At 40.3% G+C, this 21,785-nt stretch overlaps 1 protein-coding gene across 3 annotated transcripts in view; it reads right to left on the bottom strand.

The window, feature by feature from the left end:
• LOC113018948 (obscurin-like) overlaps positions 1-21,785 on the bottom strand; it is a 53,018-nt gene that overhangs the window by 12,547 nt on the left and 18,686 nt on the right. For all 3 annotated transcript variants that reach the window (XM_026162403.1, XM_026162404.1, XM_026162405.1), the window contains 4 exons: positions 21,505-21,783; positions 16,000-16,266; positions 7,811-8,110; positions 7,165-7,425 (listed from right to left, as the gene is read on the bottom strand). In XM_026162403.1, the coding sequence (XP_026018188.1) occupies positions 7,165-7,425; positions 7,811-8,110; positions 16,000-16,266; positions 21,505-21,783 (1,107 nt within the window). The remainder of the gene's footprint in view (positions 1-7,164; positions 7,426-7,810; positions 8,111-15,999; positions 16,267-21,504; positions 21,784-21,785) is intronic.

Here is a 21,785-nt window from a genome sequence, read left to right as displayed (position 1 = left end):
TGGCCGATTGTTGAGTGAAACAGATGAACCAGAATTGGTTTGTAAAAATGGTGCAACTTCAGTGATGTGGAACGGGTTTGGTGTTTGTCCGTCAGATACACGACAAAGCACATTTTTTTGCAGAACATGCAAGCGGCCGTCATTATTGTCGTATTTGTCGGACTAAGATGCTCTTAAATCTGGGAGTAATCTGGGTCCTAAATTCCGTCTTTTCAGGTCAAACGAACACTGCAGCATCACTGAGAGTTAAAAACTGTCTAAATTCTTTCATCTTTAATAAAACGATCAGCATTGCTGCTTTACCAGGTGTAACTATGAAGTTTAACTTCCAGGCATCTATGAAAACAAAATTTATTACATTTAACAGAGTTAGAAGTTAGCAGGAAGCTAGCGGAAGTTAGCTCGCTAGTTTCGCTAGTTACCTAAGCATGATATTGCATGTTCTGACTGAGAGATTTCTGGAAAAATTCAAACGTACAGCTCTGCTATCACGTCCAACATAAATGAAGACAGGAAACTAAACAGCAGTGACGTTTGTAGGGTTACTGAAGTTGGGCTAGCTGGTATATAATGATGTGCTACCTGATCGCTAGCGACACAGCTATGTTAGCATAACATAAACAGTGAAGCTGGAGGACAAACACTAACACTTTTCCACTTATAAAAGTTAACGTTAAAGTTCCTGATAGTTAGAGACAAATGCAATCGCATGGCAGGATGCTGTAAACGGACCAATTTTCAGTCAGGAGAACAACTGAGATAATCCATCCACAATACAAGGTTAGTCATTAATATACTGCAACAACATGGGAATAGAGCAGAATTCATTCATTAATAAATCAATGGTACAGAAGTGGAGGAAGCAAGAAGAATGAGTTTAATAAAGTTTGATTTATCTGACTGCTTTGTTTCGCTTAATGTGCCTTATAATCCCGTGCACCTTATGGTCCGAAAAATACGTACTGCACACTGCAGTTTAATGTTGCAAAGCACCTCTTTTTAACTTCAGTGGATATTATACATGGTTATGCTCAGGATATGTCAGCCCATTTCTACTGGAAATGCCTTTTGGTTAAACTTTCAGCAAGGAATTTGCATTTGCACTGTTACATTTTTATAAAGCTTTAATGTACATAAAAACCAGCTTCTTGTTTAAGTGAAAATAAATGGAAGGTTGTCTTTTTGCGCTAGTAATGTTGTGGAGTTGTATTTTGTCTCGCATCAATTGTATCGTCGGTTATATCGTTATCGCAAATTTTCAAATATATATCGTGATAAATATTTTTGGCCATATCGCCCTGCTCTAATGCAAACTGCATTTCGTTGCCCTGTACCTGTGCATGTGCAATGACAATAAAGTTGAATTCTATTCTAATTCTATTAATAAGTACTATATGGACGCTAAACAATTATATGGCTAAAAATCACATGGTCTTGTGGCATGACACTCATGATACCATCCACCTTCAACCACAGTGTGTTTGAGGTCATGGTTTCATATGAAGCCAACAGGGCTGGCAGCTCTGGAAAACCTCCTGTGTTGTACCAGTGCCAAAGACTTCACGCCCCAAGGACCTCAACAGCTACAGGCCGGTGGCTCTGACATCCCACCTGATGAAGACCCTGGAGCGGTTGGTCCTGGCTCAGCTTCGGCGCCTAATAAGCTCATCACTGGACCCACTTCAGTTTGCCTACCAGCCTGGCATTGGAGCGGATGATGCCGTCATTCACCTCCTACATCGTTCCCTCGCTCACCTGGAGACCGCTGGAAGCACTGTGAGAATCATGTTCTTTGATTTCTCCAGTGCCTTCAACACCATTCTTCCCTCGGTTCTAAAGGACAAGCTGGTGAACTCTGGAGTGGACCATCACCTCACTACCTGGATCCTGGACTACCTCACCGACCGACCACAGTATGTGAGGACTCAGGGCTGTGTGTCGGACAGGGTCGTCTGCAGTACGGGGGCCCCACAGGGAACGGTTCTGGCTCCGTTCCTCTTCACCATCTACACTGCAGACTTCTCCCACAATTCCACCCAGTGCTTCCTGCAGAAGTTCTCTGATGACTCTGCAATAGTCGGCCTCATCACTGATGGGGACGACAAGGAGTACAGAGGTCTGACCCAAGACTTTGTGGACTGGTGCCAGCTGAACTACCTCCAGATCAACGCCAGTAAAACCAAGGAACTGGTGGTAGACTTCCGCAGGCACAAGCATTCTCCACTGCAACCACTGAACATCCAAGGTATGGACATTGAGGCTGTGGACAGCTACAGGTACCTTGGTGTTCATCTGAACAATAGACTGGACTGGACTCATAACTCAGACGCCCTCTACAGGAAAGGGCAGAGCAGGCTGTACCTGCTGCGGAGACTCAGGTCGTTTGGAGTGGAGGGCCCACTCCTGAAGACCTTCTATGACTCTGTTGTGGCTTCTGCTATCTTTTATGGTGTGGTCTGCTGGGGCGGCAGCATCTCTGCTGGGGACAGGAAGAGACTGAACAGGCTGATCCGAAGGGCCAGCTCTGTTCTAGGATGCCCTCTGGACCCAGTGGAGGTGGTGAGTGACAGGAGAACGGCGGCTAAGCTGTCATCCCTGTTGGACAACATCTCCCACCCCATGCAGCAGACTGTGACAGCACTGAGCAGCTCCTTCAGTGGGAGACTGCGGCACCCACGGTGTGGGACGGAGAGATTTCGCAGGTCTTTCCTCCCCACTGCTGTCAGACTCCATAATAAAGACTTTAACTGATCAAGCACACACATCCATACATATGCAATAATACTAAGTGCAATAATCCTTTCTGTCATCGTTGTATTTTTACTCAGTTGTATATAGTATTTATATTTGTATTCTATTTTTATCTTATTGTATATTTATTTTATTTTATTCTACTGTATATAGTATTTTATTTTATTCTATTCTGTACAGTTGTGTACTGTATTTATTCTTATTGTATTCTAATTGCCTCATAACTTTTGCACTGTCCACTTCCTGCTGTGACAAAACAAATTTCCCACGTGTGGGACTAATAAAGGTTATCTTATCTTATCTTATCTTATCTTATCTCCACCAGTATATTGCCAACAAACCAGATGAGTGGGGCTTTAAATGGTTTTGCCAAGCAAGTTCATCTGGCATCATCCATGACTTGCTGCTGTATCAAGGGGGATCTACATTCTTCAATGCTCCCCTCAGTGACAAGGAACAGAAGCTACCTCTAAGGGGCCAAAGTTGTAAAAAACACTAAGCAAACCCATAAAAGAACCTCAGCTCTTCACAAGTTTCAGCTTGGTCCAGAACTTGCACACCTCCTTCGGTGTCAGGTGCATTGGTACTCTATGACCAAACTGCACCGGTGGAGCTCCCCTGATGGCAGACAAAGACCTGATGAAGAAGGGCCATGGAGCCTGTTATTACAGGTCTGGTGAAGGTCTGATTCCAGTAAAATGGTCTGACAGCAAATGTGTCAACCTTCTAAAGAATGCCTGTGGGTTCAAGCCTCTTATATCGGTCAAACGGTGGAGCAAAGAGTCCAATGCAAAGATCACCATTCCATGCCCATCACTCATCCCTGTATATAATTAGCATATGGGAGGAATTAAGCTTTCTGATATGCTATTACACCTGTATAAGACAAGTTAAACATACATCCCTGACTTGAATACCTGATCTACAAGAGGGACTGTGCCCTACTAGAGCTGGGCGATATAAGATTTTTTCATATCACGATATGTTTTTTTCATTTCAGGCGATAACGATATCTATCACGATATAAGCCAAATAACTATATTTGTAAGATTTAAATGTGCCGTTGCTCACAAGTAAAATGTGAAATAATCAGCAGCTTGTTTTTATTTAAATATTTATTTCCCATAATAAGTTCAACAGGGTAGATGTACTTAAGGAACATGAGACTTTTTCAGATAAATAAAGGCAAATATTGCAAACTACACAAAAGGCAGCCGCTAAAGCGTTTAAGTTTCAAAATAGAACAAACGAAACAGACTACTAAATTGTCAATTCCACTTAGAAACAAAATATTAATTCCAAAAATAAATCTTTGTTTTACAGAAGAACAGACAAAACTGACTAACTTTTGTCAATATCAAATAAACTGAGAACTAAAAGGAAATTCTCAATCTCTCCTTGTTGTATAGCTTAGCTTTTCAAACAATTTTAACAGTTACTTTAGTCTGACAAAAGCCGAATGACGAATTAGCGCTTCCAGTCAGAGACTGAGGCTACGTCCACACGTACACGGGTATTTTTGACACGTGACGTGACGCTGCGGCTGTGATTGGTTCGGCTCTGCGCTACTTAATTTGGATTGGCTGTTCTCTTTTTTATTTTTTATTTTTTTTAAGAGGACAAGAGCGGCGAGGTCTATCGCGATAGTTTAATTTTTCTATCGAGAAAAAGTTATATTGCGATACATATCGTTATCGTTCTATCGCCCAGCTCTAGTTTGCATCCATCCAGAAGTGCTTAGTGATATAGATATATTACAATATATATTAGCAATAATATAGATATGTAAGTATATTACAGAAATGGGTCTATTATGTTATAATGTACACGGTATGAAGTATGTTGTGAATATTCTATAACTATAAGTATGTACAGGCTGTAGTGAGTACAAGCTATGGACAGGATATGGACAGGATATAAATATGAAAAACTATACAGAATATGAAATAAATAACTTTACAGGAATCTGAGATATACAGCTATACAGAAATGGGAACTATGCAAGTTGTAAACAGTTGTAGGGTTAAAAATTATCGTATGTACAGAATGAAATTATAATTTTGACTTCTCAGAAAAATTTATTTACCAGCTACTGTACTTTGGTTAAAAGGTAATTAGTTGTGATATTTGTGATTTCCACATGTTACTCTTGATTTTTACAGTATTTACTAATGTTAACTCAGAAAGTTACAAAAATTACTTACTGAGGAAATTATTTCAGCATATTCTTGCTGTGCTAACACTTAATGGGATTTATCAACAGCAATGGATAAACAAAATGGGAATAGTGGTCTGATATTATGACAAATAATGAATTATAATAACATTAAGTTTTGTTAGCATTAGCACCATAAAGTGACAAATCAGCCGTTTGGTTGGGCAATCATGTTTAAATGATTAAACATTTAATTTCACATTTTTAATGCTTTCAAGTGACATACATCTGTTTAGTAAGTCCTCTAACACTATCATATATCAAAAAATTATATCTTCCTACCTTAGTTTCATCAAAAACACTCAAAATATGTTGGATGATTTTTTGTTTCTGACTTCCTGGTTGGGAGAGTGATAAGAAGAGCCAACCGTTTACATTCACAGTGCCTTCTGGTGGATTTTTTGGCATTACAGATGTAAACCAATTGGTAGAAAAGATTCAATAAGGTAGGTCAATTTCAGTGAAAGCCTCAGTTAGATATAGGGCCTGAAAATGTGCTCTACCAGTTGGTTGAGCAAAACTCTAAAGGTCAAGAGAGCTTTTGTAAATACTTTGTTAATTGTAAGCCATGGTTAAAGATATTTTAAATCATAACCCTAGATGTACCAAGTGATGCACTGTCATTTACGCCAGAATTTAAAGCTAAACACACATGTAAGAGCTATATTAAAATAGATATTGTTGCTGTTTTATGATCATAATCGCTGATTAAATAGAAGCTATAGAATAATAGAATAAATAGAAGCTAAAAAGGAAGTCACAATACATACAAAAAGGAGAAAATTGTGTGGGAAATGCTGCACTAAAATGGCGTTATATTAATCTACAGATTTACTAACGTGTTAGAGTAGTATTTTGAGAATTTTGATTTTATATGCATTATGGCCATTGAATACTGGTATTTCTAGATTTTAAGGAAGTAACATTTCTGTTTTACACAGACAAAGATTTTGATATTCCGGGCTGACAGACTGCTTTTTCCTCCAGGAGCACCCACCCCCACCCGGTGGAGCTTGAGTTGTCTTCAGCTTGTCCTGACCGCCCATGCCAGTCTTGTCCCCCACCGGGAAAGCAGTCAGTTTTGTCAGTTCTCAGGCGAAGAATAAAGTTGGAGTGAGAAGTGAGGTCTCTTATGTCATGTTTGTTTACCTCCACATTACTATAAAATAATTTTTACAGCAGTTTTTAGGATCTTTAGGTCTTTAGGATCACGAATGTCAATTTAAAAAAAAAAAATACAAAATATGACATTAGAGAAAACATGAATGGGTCAATGTTGTTGCCAATCATTCAGCCAACTTAGGACCTAATGAAAATAATAACCAAAGACTTCTTGAAATGTAGTTTATAGAATATGTCTATGAAGGTTCTCAGTCATCCAGGTCATCGTAGTCTAAGGAGCTTGGAAAGAAAAGCGTCTGGACTTGTTTAAGTTGCTTGAAGACATGGGATGGTGGGACTCTCCACCATTTGACCCTAGAACTGTAGAAGCTTCTCGGATGAGAGGTGAAACCTCTTCAATCAACTTAGAGAAGTCTAGATGCTATTCTTTCCAAGCTCCTTAGTTTATAGAAATTATTTTGTTTTTGTTTGTTTTTTTGTTTTTTGATCAAAAAAAAAACAGTGGACCTAAATATACATACTTAAACAAACAGACCTTAAATAAAAAGAATTACAATTACTTTTTTTAAATGTATATTTTAAGCTAAAGTAATTTTAAAAGACTGAGTCATTTAAAGTGGAAAAAAAATATAATAGCAGTTTTTGGGAAGGTCACATTTTTTTGTTTATAGGGTAAAAAGAGTCAGATTTTTTAAGGAAACATGTCTTTGCTTACAAAGAATGCTGTGAAACATATATTATGTAACCTTATTATTAAGTAAGACTAAACCATTTAAATTCGGGTTTTTATATGACATGCTAAAGGGCTGTAAAGTTGTGTAAAAATGGTGAATGAAATATTGTATGTTAAAAGAAAAAAAAATCTTTGAAATGTAAAATCTGGCACTGGCTAAAATTTGGATGTAATTTGTTTCAATCAATAAAGTTACTTTGTAGATATACCTAAAACTGCCATTGTGTCGCACAGAATTCTGTAACATTCAGAGGGAAAATTGGATAAATATTCACAATATGTGTCTTCTAAATGGTTGAAATGGAAAAAAAAAGCAGTTAAGGAAATGTGTGTAAAAACATACCATGAACAGTGATGTTGACTGCACTGCTGAACTCTCCTGATCCAGACTCACACCAGTACACTGCAATATCTGACTTTGATGTGTTGATGTTACATGTGGATCCAGTCATTCTCCTACAGTCAGAGTACAGTCGGCCGTCCTCAGAGAACTTTCTCACTCTCCACTCAGCGAACTTTCCCTCACAGGTCAGTGAGACAGAGTCAGAGGTGAAGTGTTGCACTCTGTCAGGACTCACTGTGAGAGACGCTGCTGAATGAACATCTGGAAACAACATGCAGTGAAGAGACAAAGCTCACAGATGTTAGGATTCAAAATATCGTGATGAAAATGTACCCTATTTATCCAAATCCTATGTGCGAAATAATGACTATAAAAAATAAAATGAATTTAAATATCCAAAATAAAAATACTCATTGCAAAGAACAAAAAACGTTTAAAAAAATAGTTGTTTCCATATTATCACATTATACAAGTGCAAAAATAATGAAAAGAAACAAAGAAATTCAGTTTGATCATAAATAAAAATGGAAATATTCAATATACACAGACATTAAATTGTCGTTATTGAATTTTAATGAGCTGATTTTTGGTGAAAAGAGTTGACATAAAATTGGTTTATTGTGATGATAAACAGAATCAAACTGACCTGCAGACCAGACAAATTTTGGTTGACTGTGATCAGTGTGATACTCTGGGTCTCCTCTTCCAGCTCTGCACGCATACCCTGCTGTGTGTGTCTGTCCATGAATGATGTAGGAGTTGTTTGCAGTCCTATTGCCATCAGGTAGCAGCTCATAACTGGAGGATTTCTCTGATAGATCAGGAACAGCTTTATACCAGTAGATGTGCCATCCTGCAGATGGATGTTCAACCTCACAGTTCAGAGTTACTGAGGCTCCAGGACTCAGCCATGATGGAGACACAGTGAGGACAGGACGGGCTTTATCTGTTGAAAAACAATTTTCTCAGCAAACATGTCTAGTAGCATTTCTTAAGACTGAATTAAACTTTTCACCATGTATATATATATATATATATATATATATATATATATATATATATATATATATATATATATATATATATATATATATATATATATATATATATATATATATATATATATGTCTGCGCTGATCTACAATACGGCAGCAGTGATCAGTGAGATGCTTGGCTACAAGTTGAACAGCCACAAGGGGCAGTACCCTTCATGGAGAAGGAGGCTAGAGGGCAAGATCAAAGTAGCACGGAGGGAGGTTAGCCAACTAACGGAGTTGCAGAAAGGTGCGGCAAAGAAGATGCATAAGAAATACAGCAAGCTGTCCATACCTGAGGCCTTGGAAACAAAGACTCACAGCCTTGGCCAGCCGCTTGAGGAGGTACACCAGAGAGATAGAAGGCAGGAGAATAAACCAGCTGTTCTCCACAGAACCAGCAAAGGTGTACTCTCAGTGGCAAGGGAACAATAATAATAATAAGAGAACAGCACCACCAAGGCTGGAGACGGAGCAATACTGGAAGAGCATATGGGAGAAGGACGCAACCCATAACGGCAATGCTCAGTGGCTAGTGGATCTGAGGGCAGACCATAGCGACCTCCCTGAACAGGGTCCAGTAACCATCACAGTGGCAGATATCCAAGAAAGGGTCTCCAGTATGAAGAGTTGGACAGCACCAGGGCCCGACATGGTTCACGCCTACTGGCTAAAGAAGCTGACTGCACTCCACGAGCGTCTGGCAGCACAAATGAACCAGCTGCTAGTTAACGAGAGACACCCGGAATGGCTAACTGAAGGTCGGACGGTCCTGATCCCCAAGGACCCCAAGAAGGGACCGGTCCCCTCCAACTACCGACCAATAACCTGCCTCAGTACTACATGAAAGCTCCTGTCAGGCATCATATCGGCTAAGATGAACAGGCACATGGGTCAATACATGAGCGGGACACAGAAAGAAATTGGCAAGAATACCAGAGGCGCAAAACACCAGCTACTGGTAGACAGAACAGTCAGCCGAGACTGCAAGACCAGACTGACCAACCTGTGCACTGCCTGGATTGATTACAAGAAGGCCTATGACTCAATGCCCCACAGCTGGATACTGGAATGCCTAGAATTGTACAAGATCAATGGGACCCTAAGAGCCTTCATCAGGAACTCAATGGGGATGTGGCGCACAACACTAGAGGCCAACTCCAAGCCCATAGCACAAGTCACCATCAAGTGTGGGATCTACCAAGGAGATGCTCTGTCCCCACTGCTGTTCTGCATAGGCCTGAACCCCCTCAGTGGGATCATTAACAAGACTGGCTACGGATACCGACTACGGAACGGAGCAGTTGTCAGCCACCTCCTGTACATGGATGACATCAAGCTGTATGCCAAGAGTGAACGAGACATCGATTCACTGATCCACACTACCAGGCTATACAGCAATGACATTGGAATGTCGTTCGGACTGGAGAAGTGTAGTCGGATGGTAGGGCTGGGCGATATATCGAGTTTTTTAAAAATATCGATATATTTTCATACGAGATATAAGATGTGACAATATCGTTTATATCGATATAGTCTATGTTACGTTGTGGAGCCGCAGGTTTGCCTCTCTTTCGTCCACTTTTGTCTCTCCTTCACTGAACACAACTCCCCCTCCCCCATAGCTTCACCTGCAGGCAATGACAAGATGAAAGCGGAAAATCTCCGTTAGCGAGTTACCGCGGATCGCCCCGTGCGTGGGGCTGGACGGCGTCAACGTGTTAGCGAGCTAACGAGCTAACCGTGCTAACGACATGCAGCCCGGAGGGGCTGCACGGCCTAAAATCCTTTCATTTTCTCAAAACTCGACAGTGCGCCTTATGTATGAATTCTGGTTGTGCTTACTGACCGCGAACCGATTTTATGTGGTACACAGCACTCAGCAATCTGTCAAAAAATGTTCTAATATGACTTTGCTAAGCTACGGAGCTGCACCGCTTGATGGATTGTCGGAGGATTACGGCTACCGGGGAGGAGCCTCGCAGAGTGATACGTACTGTGCTTCAACGTAATATTACCGTACTGTGTGTTTATAAGGACCACAAATGGCACCTGTTCAGAGACGTGGTGCAGCTGTGAAATCTGTCTCTTTGTTATTATGCTCAGCGTCTATTAGTTTACATTTTGACTGCACAATTGTGAGCTTTTTGTTATGCACAAAAACAACATTGTTTTCTTTTATTTATGGACCATGATTATTTAATAAATGCTGATAATTTATTTTTGAGTAATTTCTTCATGTACATCTACGCTGTATGTAAAGAAAAGTGCCCGTGTGACATCTGGGACACAGTGTGACTAAGAACTCTCTTTTTGTTCTTAACTTATGGCTTTTAAAAAAAAAATCGAGATATATATCTTATATCGCCATGCAGCTAAAAAATATCGAGATATGAATTTTGGGTCATATCGCCCAGCCCTATCGGATGGTAACAAAGAGAGGGAAGGTAGTCAGAACTGAGGGGATTGAACTACCAGAAGGCAACATTGCAGACATAGAGGCGAATGGGAACAATGAAGAGGCCGCTAGAAAAGCTGCAACCACCAAGTACCTGCAGAGGGTCAGGCAAGTCCTGAGGAGTCAGCTGAATGGTAAGAACAAGATCCGGGCCATCAACACGTACGCCCTGCCCGTGATCAGGTACCCTGCTGGGGTAATAGGCTGGCCAAAGGAGGAGATAGAAGCCACTGACATAAAGACAAGAAAGCTCCTTACCATGTATGGAGAGTTTCACCCCAAGTCCAGCACCCTGAGGCTGTACGCTAAGCGGAAGGAAGGGGGCCGGGGACTGGTGAGTGTCAGCACCACAGTCCAGGATGAGACAACGAACATCCAAGAATACATTGGGAAGATGGCCCCAACTGACCGAGTGCTCAGTGAATACCTCAGGCAGCAGAAACCCAAGAAAGAGGAGGGAGACGTATGTATGCAAACACGCGTTGCAACTTCTTATCTTGTTCCCGTTTTTTATTTTGACAGCGAATGCGCACCTGCAGACCACTTATGTGCAGCCCTGGTTATTTCGCTTGTCATATTGCAGCCACAGAAATTCTTTTGTCCATGAAACCATAAAGCTGCACTTTCTTTTTGCCTTATTGTCTGATTTGTCATAACTTTTCCGTTTTGTGGTAAGCTTTTCTTTGGCTGTCACTTCTTCACCCTGACCTGTCTTATTTGGCTCAGCAGAACTAAAATATTGTGGTGAGCTCAGACAAGGAGGAGACGGAGGTATCGTTTGGTCTTGCTTCCCGTGAGCTAGCCAGGGAGCACAGCCGTTTATTGACATCTGCAGAAGAACACTGCCGCTAGCTAACTGCTCAGCGCGGCAACAGCACAGCAACAACAACAACACACAGGGCGCCCTCTGACCCCGGAAGGACACACCGTCGCAGCGAGAGGGCGTCACCCGTCACTATGGCAACATAAACAAAACATAACTGTACAAACAGAACCCCGAACAGCCCTGACCCGCTACAATATATATCCTGCTGCTTTTACACACGCACTCACATAACGCTCAGCGATTCTCTGCGCGATCAACCTCTCACATGTTTAAGCTTGCTGCGGGAGATTTCACTTGTCATGTTTGCATAGTAAGCTAACGATTGATAAGACGATGTCAGAGGAATTGGTGCGCAAATTATCATCACTCACCAATCAGTGCTGTCGCTCTCTATACACAGTTCGCGCGATTGCAAAGTGAAAGCAAAAAACAAGCGCAAATTCAAATGCGATTTCAATATGTCACATATTGACAGTGGCTCACCGATGCCAATGACATAATTACCCAGCTACATTTCCGAAAGAATGCAAAAGCATTGACATATATTTTTCCTTCCTACGATAGGCCGACGGGCAGGGCAGAGATAGATTTTGGTAGCCCGACTGGAAAAATCGCTAGCCCCGGGACGTCGGGCTAGTGATTTTGCGAGCCCTGTATCTGATTGAGGAATCACTCATCTTTGGAAAAGAGAGTTTATTACAGAGAAATGGCTCTTTCCAAAATAAAAGCTATACTATACGCTTCTTCTGGGCTATATTCTCAGCAGCATATTAAACATATCAGGTCCTCATGAGGAGAATCATGTGCTAACGGCTGTCTAAATGACTCAGGTAAAGTTTGTAGCATGCGTGCTTGTTGTTTTTGTCTGCTTCCACTTCTCTTTGCACTAGGATGATGTCGGTGTAAATGTGCAGTCATATTTGTTGTGTTCCCACTAGTGCTGTCAGCGTAAATCTCGTTGAAATGACGTTAACGCCACAACACGGCAAATCTCCGTTAACGAGCTACCGCGGATCGCCCGTGCATGGGGCTGGACCACATGTCTTTTAGATCCAATCCCTTCTTCACTCTTTAAAACACTTTTGATTTTTTGAGGCTGAGCTTTTATACATGATGAATTGCTCTCTTCAGTTGGGTGTCTTCCCTGCTGCCTTTAAAACGGCGGTGGTGAGGCCCCTTCTGAAGAAGAGCAATTTGGATTGTAATGATTTTAATAACTACAGACCTGTATCCAACTTACCATTTTTAAGTAAAATCTTAGAAAAACTTGTTTTTACTCAGATTAATGACTTTTTGAATGATAGACAGATCCTGGAGATATTCCCGTCTGGATTTAGGGTGAACCACAGCACAGAGACTGCTCTCCTAAAGGTTCTAAATGATCTTAGATGTAACTGGGACTCCCAAATGCTCTCAGTCCTGGTGCTACTGGATCTAAGCGCAGCCTTTGATACAGTAGACCACGCTATTCTTTTAAACAGACTTAAACACATGGTGGGCCTCTCTGGTGCTGTACACAACTGGTTCACTTCCTATCTCTCTGACAGAACTTTTATGGTGAGTATGGATACATGCTCCTCTAAGATCCATAAAATGACATGTGGTGTGCCTCAAGGGTCGGTTCTAGGCCCTGTACTTTTTAATTTGTATATACTCCCTCTCGGCGGTGTCATCAGGAGGCATGGAGTGAACTTTCACAGTTACGCTGATGACACGCAGCTGTACATCTCTGTGTCTCCTGATGACACCAGACCAATGGATGCCCTTTTTAACTGTATTTTAGATATAAGATCTTGGATGTCAGAAAACTTTTTACAGCTTAACCAGGACAAAACTGAAGTTTTAATCATCGGTCCTGAGGCTCAGAGAGAGAAACTCTTGTCTAAATTAGAGGCATTTTCACTATGTCCTTCGCTACAAGTGAAAAACCTGGGTGTTATTTTTGACTCTGAGCTTGGTTTTATCCCACATATTAAACATGTAACCAAAATTGGATTTTATCATCTAAAAAATATAGCCAGAGTCCGCCCTATTCTCTCTCAGGCCAACACAGAGATGTTGATGCATGCTTTTATTACCAGTCGCATTGATTACTGTAATGCCCTGCTCTCTGGTCTTCCTAAGAAGAATATTTCAACTTTACAACTTTTGCAAAACTCGGCAGCTCGTGTGCTGACGAAGACCAGAGGGCGGGCCCACATTACACCGGTTTTAGAATCGCTGCATTGGCTCCCCGTGTGTTTCAGGATCGATTTTAAAGTTCTTTTATTGGTTTTTTAAATGTCTTAATGGTCTTGGGCCTTCTTATCTCTCAGATCTGCTTTTACCATATGAACCCTCGCGGACCCTGAGGTCCTCTGGTGCTGGCCTTTTGATTGTCCCTAAAGTCAGGACACATACTCACGGAGAGGCAGCTTTTCAGTGGTATGGTCCTCGTCTGTGGAACAGCCTGCCAGAGGACCTCAGGGCCGCAGAGAACGTACATGTTTTTAAGAACAGGCTCAAGACCCACCTTTTTAATTTAGCTTTTACTTAGCGTTTATTTATTTTATGCTTATTTATTCTATCCTGTTATTCTATTATTAATTTAGACTTTACCTAATATTTATTGATTTTATTCTTATTCATTTTTTAATCTTCTTACTCTATTTATATTTATATTTATATTGTATCCCGTTCTTATTTATTTTATCATTTTACCCTGTACATATCCTATTGTGTCATATCTCCAGTGTTTCCTCGGAGGGGGCTCTCTGCACCGGGGCTGTGATCGACCGTGGCTGCTGGGTCTCTGGGGGTCCCCTCAGCCTGGCTGGGGGGCTCCTTGGCCTCCCTCCTGCTGTGTGCCCAGCCTGGAGGCTGCGGTCTGTGACCGGCTCCCGGTGCAGACGGCTCCCTGTTATAGTGTTTCCTCACTTGGCTCATGCGAACCCAGCCCAATTTTTACTCTTTAAGTGTGCGCGTGTGTGTGTGTGTGGGGGGATATGTGTGTATTCACATCATTTATGTTAATGAGAGTGTGGGGAGTGAGTTGGAGGGTGGGGTGGGCTGCTTTTAACTATGTAAAGCACTTTGTGCTACATTTTTTGTATGAAAAGTGCTTTATAAATAAAGACTGATTGATTGATTGACGGCCAACACGTTAACGAGCTAACTGCGCTAACACACTAGCTCCCACCCATGTAATTGAGCACTGCGTGGCACATCCAACATACTGTTTTACTTTAGTCCATGACGCGCTTACCTTCAGGGTCATACGTCACATGAAAACCAAAATAGTTCCAAACGCCAGATCTGAATGAGGGTGGGGGAGGTTCAATTTGCCATGTTGCAAGGAGAGCTTAACTTCTGTCTCGCTAGCTTGCCCTGCGCTCAGTGAATCTGCGTTCGACTACTCCGCAGCCTAGGCTGCACTGTCGAGCGCAGATCCACTGAGCGCTCAACACAGACAGCATCGTCAGAAGGAAAGTTGATAAAATAAATTAAAAATTTATTTTGTATTGTTCGATACATATGCGTACCGAACCGAAAGCACTGTATCGAACGGTTCAATATCGATACGAGTATCGTTGCACCCCTAGTATGTATGTATGTATATATATATATATATATATATATATATATATATATATATATATATATATATATATATATACACACAAGTAATTCTATCATGACTCACAAAGATCACTCAGTGTGAGCTCCAATGTGAATTTTTTTTATTTAATTCACTGTTTTAGGAATATATTTGTTATAATAATAGTAAATGTTATACTTGAAGTGTGACATAATTTACTGATCAGACTCTAGAAGAATCAGATGTTCTACTGCAGAAAAATGAACACTTTCTAATCCTAAATAGATTTAGTGGATACATTTTATGTACTTTGATTTCGTCTAAGAGTTAATGTCAATAATAATATTAATAATGTAAATGGAGATAAATGATAAATGATATCAGCACCAGCCAAATCTTTAAAGAAAATTGGGCCATTTTACAGTTTTAAATCACAGCTAGACTTCTTCCAAATTTTCTATTTAAAAAAAGTGTGTCTAGCAATCCACTTAAAAATAAATTCAGGCTAAAAAAACTGAACTAACTACACCATAATACAGTAAGTTGCTGGAATAGGTAAAACTCCACCTGTGGAGCCACGGGAAAAATGCTCAGATACTCAGAAGACAAACCAGTGAATATAGAAATGGAGGAAAGGAAGAAGAAATAAATAATAAATTAGACAAATACATAATTTTTTCTTACTGGATGTGCTAAGACAGGTTCACCCTCTGTACAGTAGATGTTGACAGGGCAGATAAGAAAGATGATGCTGTGATACACATTGTTCTGTACTGGATCTTTCACTGTGAATACTTTTATTCAACAAAAAAAAAAAAAAACAGTTCTTTTGTTGCCATCTGAAAGTCGAGCAGCACTAAGATAGCTAGAAAGCTGTATCATAGAATAAGCCTTTTTTTTTTTTTTTTTACCTATTATAGATGAAACATCTCCAACTTACATGACACAGTCAGTGTGATGGTATCACTCCACTCTGAGAAGAAATTGTCCCTTCTGCCCCGGCAGCTGTATCCTCCACTGTCAGACTCAGTAGTTCTGATAATTCTGTATTCATTGGATGTTGGAGGTGTGTTTAACTTGGCTGTTCTCCATTCATACCTCCACTGAGCTCCTTCACCTCCCTGAATCTCACATCTGACAGTGACTGTCTCACCGCTGTATATCTGAATCCAGGATGGCTGCAGGGTCACAGTGGGCTTATTGAGACCTGTTCACAGAAAAATATTCATAAAATAGAAACAAAATCAACAGAGACTATTAAGATATGTATTTCATAATAATGGTAAATTTGTTGTTTTATAGTTAGGAATGGACCTGCACAAAAATAAAAGGATCATTTTGTGTTGATTTAACAGATGGAGAAAAACAGTGAGACCGTGAGGAGAAACTGTATGACTATATGACTGCCTTTTCTGGTGCCACTGTGGCTGTGGGTTTATCTGCTGTTATGAAAAGAATATATACATACATACACACACATATACTACCAGACAAAAAGTTGGACACATGTTCTTATTTAAAGGTTTTTTCTTTATTTTCATGACTATTTACACTGTAAATTCTCACAAGATATAGCCACCCCTCGCTTCAATTACTGCTTTACACACTCATTATCTCAATGACCCTCATGAGGTCGTCACCTGAAATGGTTTTCCAACAGTCTTGAAGGAGTTCACAGAGATGGTGAGAAATATCAAACAATCAAACACAAGAAACACAAGCCGGATGGGATGGCACATTGCTGCACAATGCTGTGATAACCACGCTGGTTCAGCGTGCCTTCAATTTTGAATAAATCCCCAACAGTGTCACCAACAAAGCAGCACACCATCACACCTCCTCCTCTATGCTTCACGGTGGGAACCATGCATGTAGAGACCATCTTTTTACCTTTCCTGTGTCACACAAAGACACAACAGGTCGAACCAAACATCTCAAATTTTGACTCATCAAACCAAAGCACAGATTCCCACTGGTCTAATGTCAATTCCTTGAGTTTCATGGTCCAAACAAATCTGTTCTGCTTGTTGCTTTTCCCTAGTCGTGGGTTCTTAGCAGCTATTTGACCATAAAAGCCCGATTTGCGCAGTCTCCTCTGGACAGTTGATGTAGAGATGTGTCTTCTACTGGAAATCTGTGTGGCATTTATCTGGGCTCTAATTTGAGGTGCTGTTAAGTTGCAATTTGTGAGGCTGAATTTATCCTCAGCAGCAGAGGTGACTCTTGGTCTTCCTTTCCTGGGGCGGTCCTCATGTGAGCCAGTTTCATTGTAGCGTTTGATGGTTATTGCAACTGCACTTGTGACACATTCAAAGTAGAGATGGCACGATACCACTTTTTTATGTGCGATACTGATAACTATCATAAATTTGGATATCTGCTGATACCGATATGAATCCGATATATAGTGTGTGTTTTAATCAATAAAACTGTTTTTTTAATATATTGCTGCATTTTCTATAAGTTCATACTCAAGTTTAAATAAACAACAACACTAAAGCTATTCTGTTATACCTGTATGTAAAAAATACACTGCACCCAAAATATTTCATAGTTCAGCAAAACTGATCAATCTAATAAACTTAAACCTACTCGATCCTTCCTATTCTGGCATCTTAAAGAGTACTTAGCAGAAAAATTAAGCAACCTAACTAATAGGGTTGCAAACTCCCAGCAAAAAAAAAAAAAAAGGAACCACCCTCCACCTCATGATGCTTAATCGACGTAATCAACTTTAATTTGATGCAGGGTGAAAAAAAAATGCACAGAAATAAATACTTTTTTAAGAAAAATTAAATAGATTCAACATCTTTCTTCAACAGAACTGCAGACTGCACAGATGGTATCTTCCCAAAGGAAAAAGTAGTATAGCTTACTAGGGTATATTAGATTTAACAGTTACTATATACAGTAATGGACTTCTATACATTTTACATCAGATTAAAACTTTGGGTGTAAGATTCAGATAATTATTTATTAAAAGCTAGACATTTTAAATGAGAACAAGAAAGAAAAGTATGTCTTTGTGCCCCCTTTTCCCTGTTCATGCCCTATCGGCCCCCCTGGCTAAACTTTGCTAAATCCGCCCCTGCACAGTTACCAGCCGTCAGCTACGTAGAAAAGGATCCTGGTGTAGAAAGTAATATTAAATAAATTTTAACAACAGCTTATCAAGCTTAAACGTTCTGCTGTTGTTCAGCCGCTGGTTTCCTCTTTCTGGCGCGAAGTGGGCCAAAAACAAAGAAGAGAGACAGACTCGCGACAGAAAAGCCGATCAGCTGATCATTAATCAGTTTCATAATTGAAGTAGCAGCAAGAACAGGTAGTCGCTCCATATGTCGGTTGTTAAGCTTAACGTGGGAATGCTTTACAAACATTCAGAGATGAACTTACACACTTGCTTTACTTCTCTCTGGGATCACTTCCTCGGAGATGAAATGCTGGTTTGGTAGCGAGGCTACAAATACACACAGCCCCTCTATCACGTGATGCACACTGCTCCGACGTGCTACAGTTATGAGCTGAGTTACGCCGTGTCGCAAGTTTTGTGAGCTGCTTTTTTGATATTTAATGGATCGGATTACATGTTTTTATTTCTCTCCGATATCTACGGTGACCCCTAGAGACAAAGCACGTACAAACTCCAAAACACTTACAAAATCCAAAACACATGCAAACTCCAAAACACTTGCAAACTCCAAAACACATGCAAACTCCAAAACACTTGCAAACTCCAAAACACTTGCAAACTCCAAAACACATGCTGAATATTATGTCACTTATTTATGCGCAAATGTTTTTATAATGAAGAACATTAAAACATTACTGTTGGCCACATGTCGGGAAAGTTATGTGACATTAGCGATGTTTGTACTAACTTGGTTTTAAAGCCTTTACTTCAAAATATACACCGTTCAATAGTTGACTTTAATCTTACAGAGAATCTGATGATTTTGTGGATAATTAAAGTCAGTCATATATCCACAAACACAACAAGCTGAAAGTCAGTGATGCTGCTCGGTTTGCAGTCATGAATATCACGGCACAAGCAGGATTCACTGCACTGTTAACGTTAGCTATGTTATATTGCTGCCTCTGTTCGGTGGTGTCGAGCCAAACGGACTTTAACGTGTGTTTGAACGAGCTGACGGTTCACTCGTTAAGCTGAAAGAAAGATGCTTTAATCACAGGAGTCACACGTGTGTCCACTGTACCATCTGGGAACTCTTCTTGTTTCGTAATAACACAATCCTCCTTCTTTTGTGCTGTTTTGTAGCAGTGTATACACCTGAGACTGTCACCTGTCTGTCTGTCCTGCACTCTCTCTCTGTTTCTTTCTCTCTGATTGTGTAATAAAAGTATGAACATGTATTTATAAGTTACACTTGTGTTTGAATCCTGCAGCTTATCACACATTTGATTTCCATGTGTGACAACTGCAAGTGTCCAGAGTGAGGACAGACTGAGGGACCCACTGCTGCACATCATCTGTGAGGCTTTGCACCCCTGATGATCCACCAGGACAAACTCAGCAGTGTGTGAGGAAGAGGAGGAGGAAGAGCCAGCAGCAGCTGACAGATGGAGAGAATAGACAGACTGTTCCCTGTTTGTGAAGGACTGCTAGAAAAGTTTAACATAACGAATTGTCTGTCCTGAATCAGTCTTATTAGGTAATGTTCAAATAATTTGATCATTTCAGTGTTTTCAGTGTGGGAGAAAGTACTCAGGGCCTTCAAGTTACACACTATGAAAGGCAGTAACAAGTTTAATATTCAGAAACCTTAAGTATGTATCAGCAGCAGAATGGAGCTAAAAATAAATGTTTGTTTCAGTTCTATGAAGCTTTGAGTATTTTGGATTAGTAGCACTGCTGTGTTTGTTGCATCATATTGCTGTAATTGTTTATATGCTTTATATATTCTAAGGTAAGTTGATCTATAGTGTTATATCATATATTCTATAAGGATGTTATGTGTTTGTATACTTTCTGCCCAGTTTGACCCATTTAGCAGAAGTTAGCCTGTTTAAGGCTCTGATATCTATTCTGTATGACTTAAAGCAGTTATGACATGGTCTGATTTTCTCACCCAATAAAGGAATATTCAATATATCAGTCTACTCTTCATTTTATCAGAAACAGTTTTCTTTTTATAAATATATGTAAGCAATGAGCCAAATTTAGTAATGCCAACATACTGAAGGACCAACATTTGTCCCTTATATATGATACACCTATATATGCACTGTCAAAGATACTTGTCTTTGAGTGAAGATTTAAGGTGATAAGACATATAAATAACTGCAACTTGAATCTGTACTGAGGCTCAGTATTTGACACAGTTCATGTTCACTGCTGTAATAGCTAATAATGATTAATATAATAACTATAATATTGGCCATATTATATTTACATTACCAAAGTGATATGACTTTAGTCTCATGAACAACATTAGCTAATTGTTATTTACTAACTAATCTTAAATGACTGTTTAGTACAGAAGCCCAAAAATCATGTTTTACTGTCCTGTGGTCTCAGCCTCAGATACTTATCAAATCACACAAAGCTCTTGTAGAAACAAACAAACAAATGAACAAAATATGTTCTTCTTCATTTCTGTCAAACAAAGTTGTATGACACGTTTCCAGCGGTTAGTATGATGGTTGCTAGGCAACCTGGGAAGCGCGACGGAGACTAGACCGTCCCATACAGACAAACTTGTCATTTATTTTGCAAATCGAGCTCAACACTACCCCTAGCGTCCTGGAGCACTTCCGTTGTGTTTTGGAATTTGCATGTGTTTTGGGGTTTGCATGTGTTTTGGAGTTTGCATGTGTTTTGGATTTTGCAAGTGTTTTGGAGCTTGCAAGTGTTTTGGAGCTTGCAAGTGTTTTGGAGTTTGCAAGTGTTTTGGAGTTTGCAAGTGTTTTGTCTCTAGGGGCCACCGTAGACATCCGATCCAGTAATTTACGTCAGTATTGGACCGATACCGATACGTAATATCAGATCGGTCAATCTCTAATTCAAAGTTTTAGCAGTTTCCAGACTGACTGACTGAAGCTCTTAAAGTAATGATGGACTGTTGTTTCTCTTTACTTAACTGATTGGTTCTTGCTATAGTATAAATTCCAGCAGTTGTCAAATAGGGCTGTCAGCTGTGTACCAACCTGACTTCTGCACAACACAACTGATGGGGTTTGTTTTCATCCTGTTTATTTATATTATTATTGTCCTCAGGTGATGCAGCAGCAGGTCAGCATTGGCATCTCTAGACCAGCTGAAAGTTCATGACACAAAGTGGTGACAAACTGTCTACAATGAGGCTACTATCAGCTGCAGCTCTTTGTCTGACTAACAATGTAACATGCTTTGTAGACCATTGAATCCATCCTGTTCTGACCATTATGACATTTGTCAAATGGAGATCACACAACAAACATGACTTACTTGATACTGACAATGTGAAGGATTCACTCCACTCTGTTGAAGAATATGAGTCATCTCTGCGTCGACTCTTACACATGTAGTCTCCACTGCTGGACTCAGAAACACTGAATGTCACATCATTATTGTGTGTCCACTGTGTGAGTGTCCTGGGTCCTCTCCATTTATACTCCCACTCAGTGGTTTTACCTCCTTCCTGCACCTCACATGTCAGAGTGATCGTCTCACCTCTGAATATCTGAGGCCAGTTGGGTCGTTGTTTTACAACAACTTTATTGGAAACT

This window comes from Astatotilapia calliptera, chromosome 3, assembly GCF_900246225.1.
Source record: "Astatotilapia calliptera chromosome 3, fAstCal1.2, whole genome shotgun sequence".
Lineage (NCBI taxonomy): Eukaryota > Metazoa > Chordata > Actinopteri > Cichliformes > Cichlidae > Astatotilapia > Astatotilapia calliptera.
This window is presented reverse-complemented; position numbering and strand designations above follow the sequence as displayed.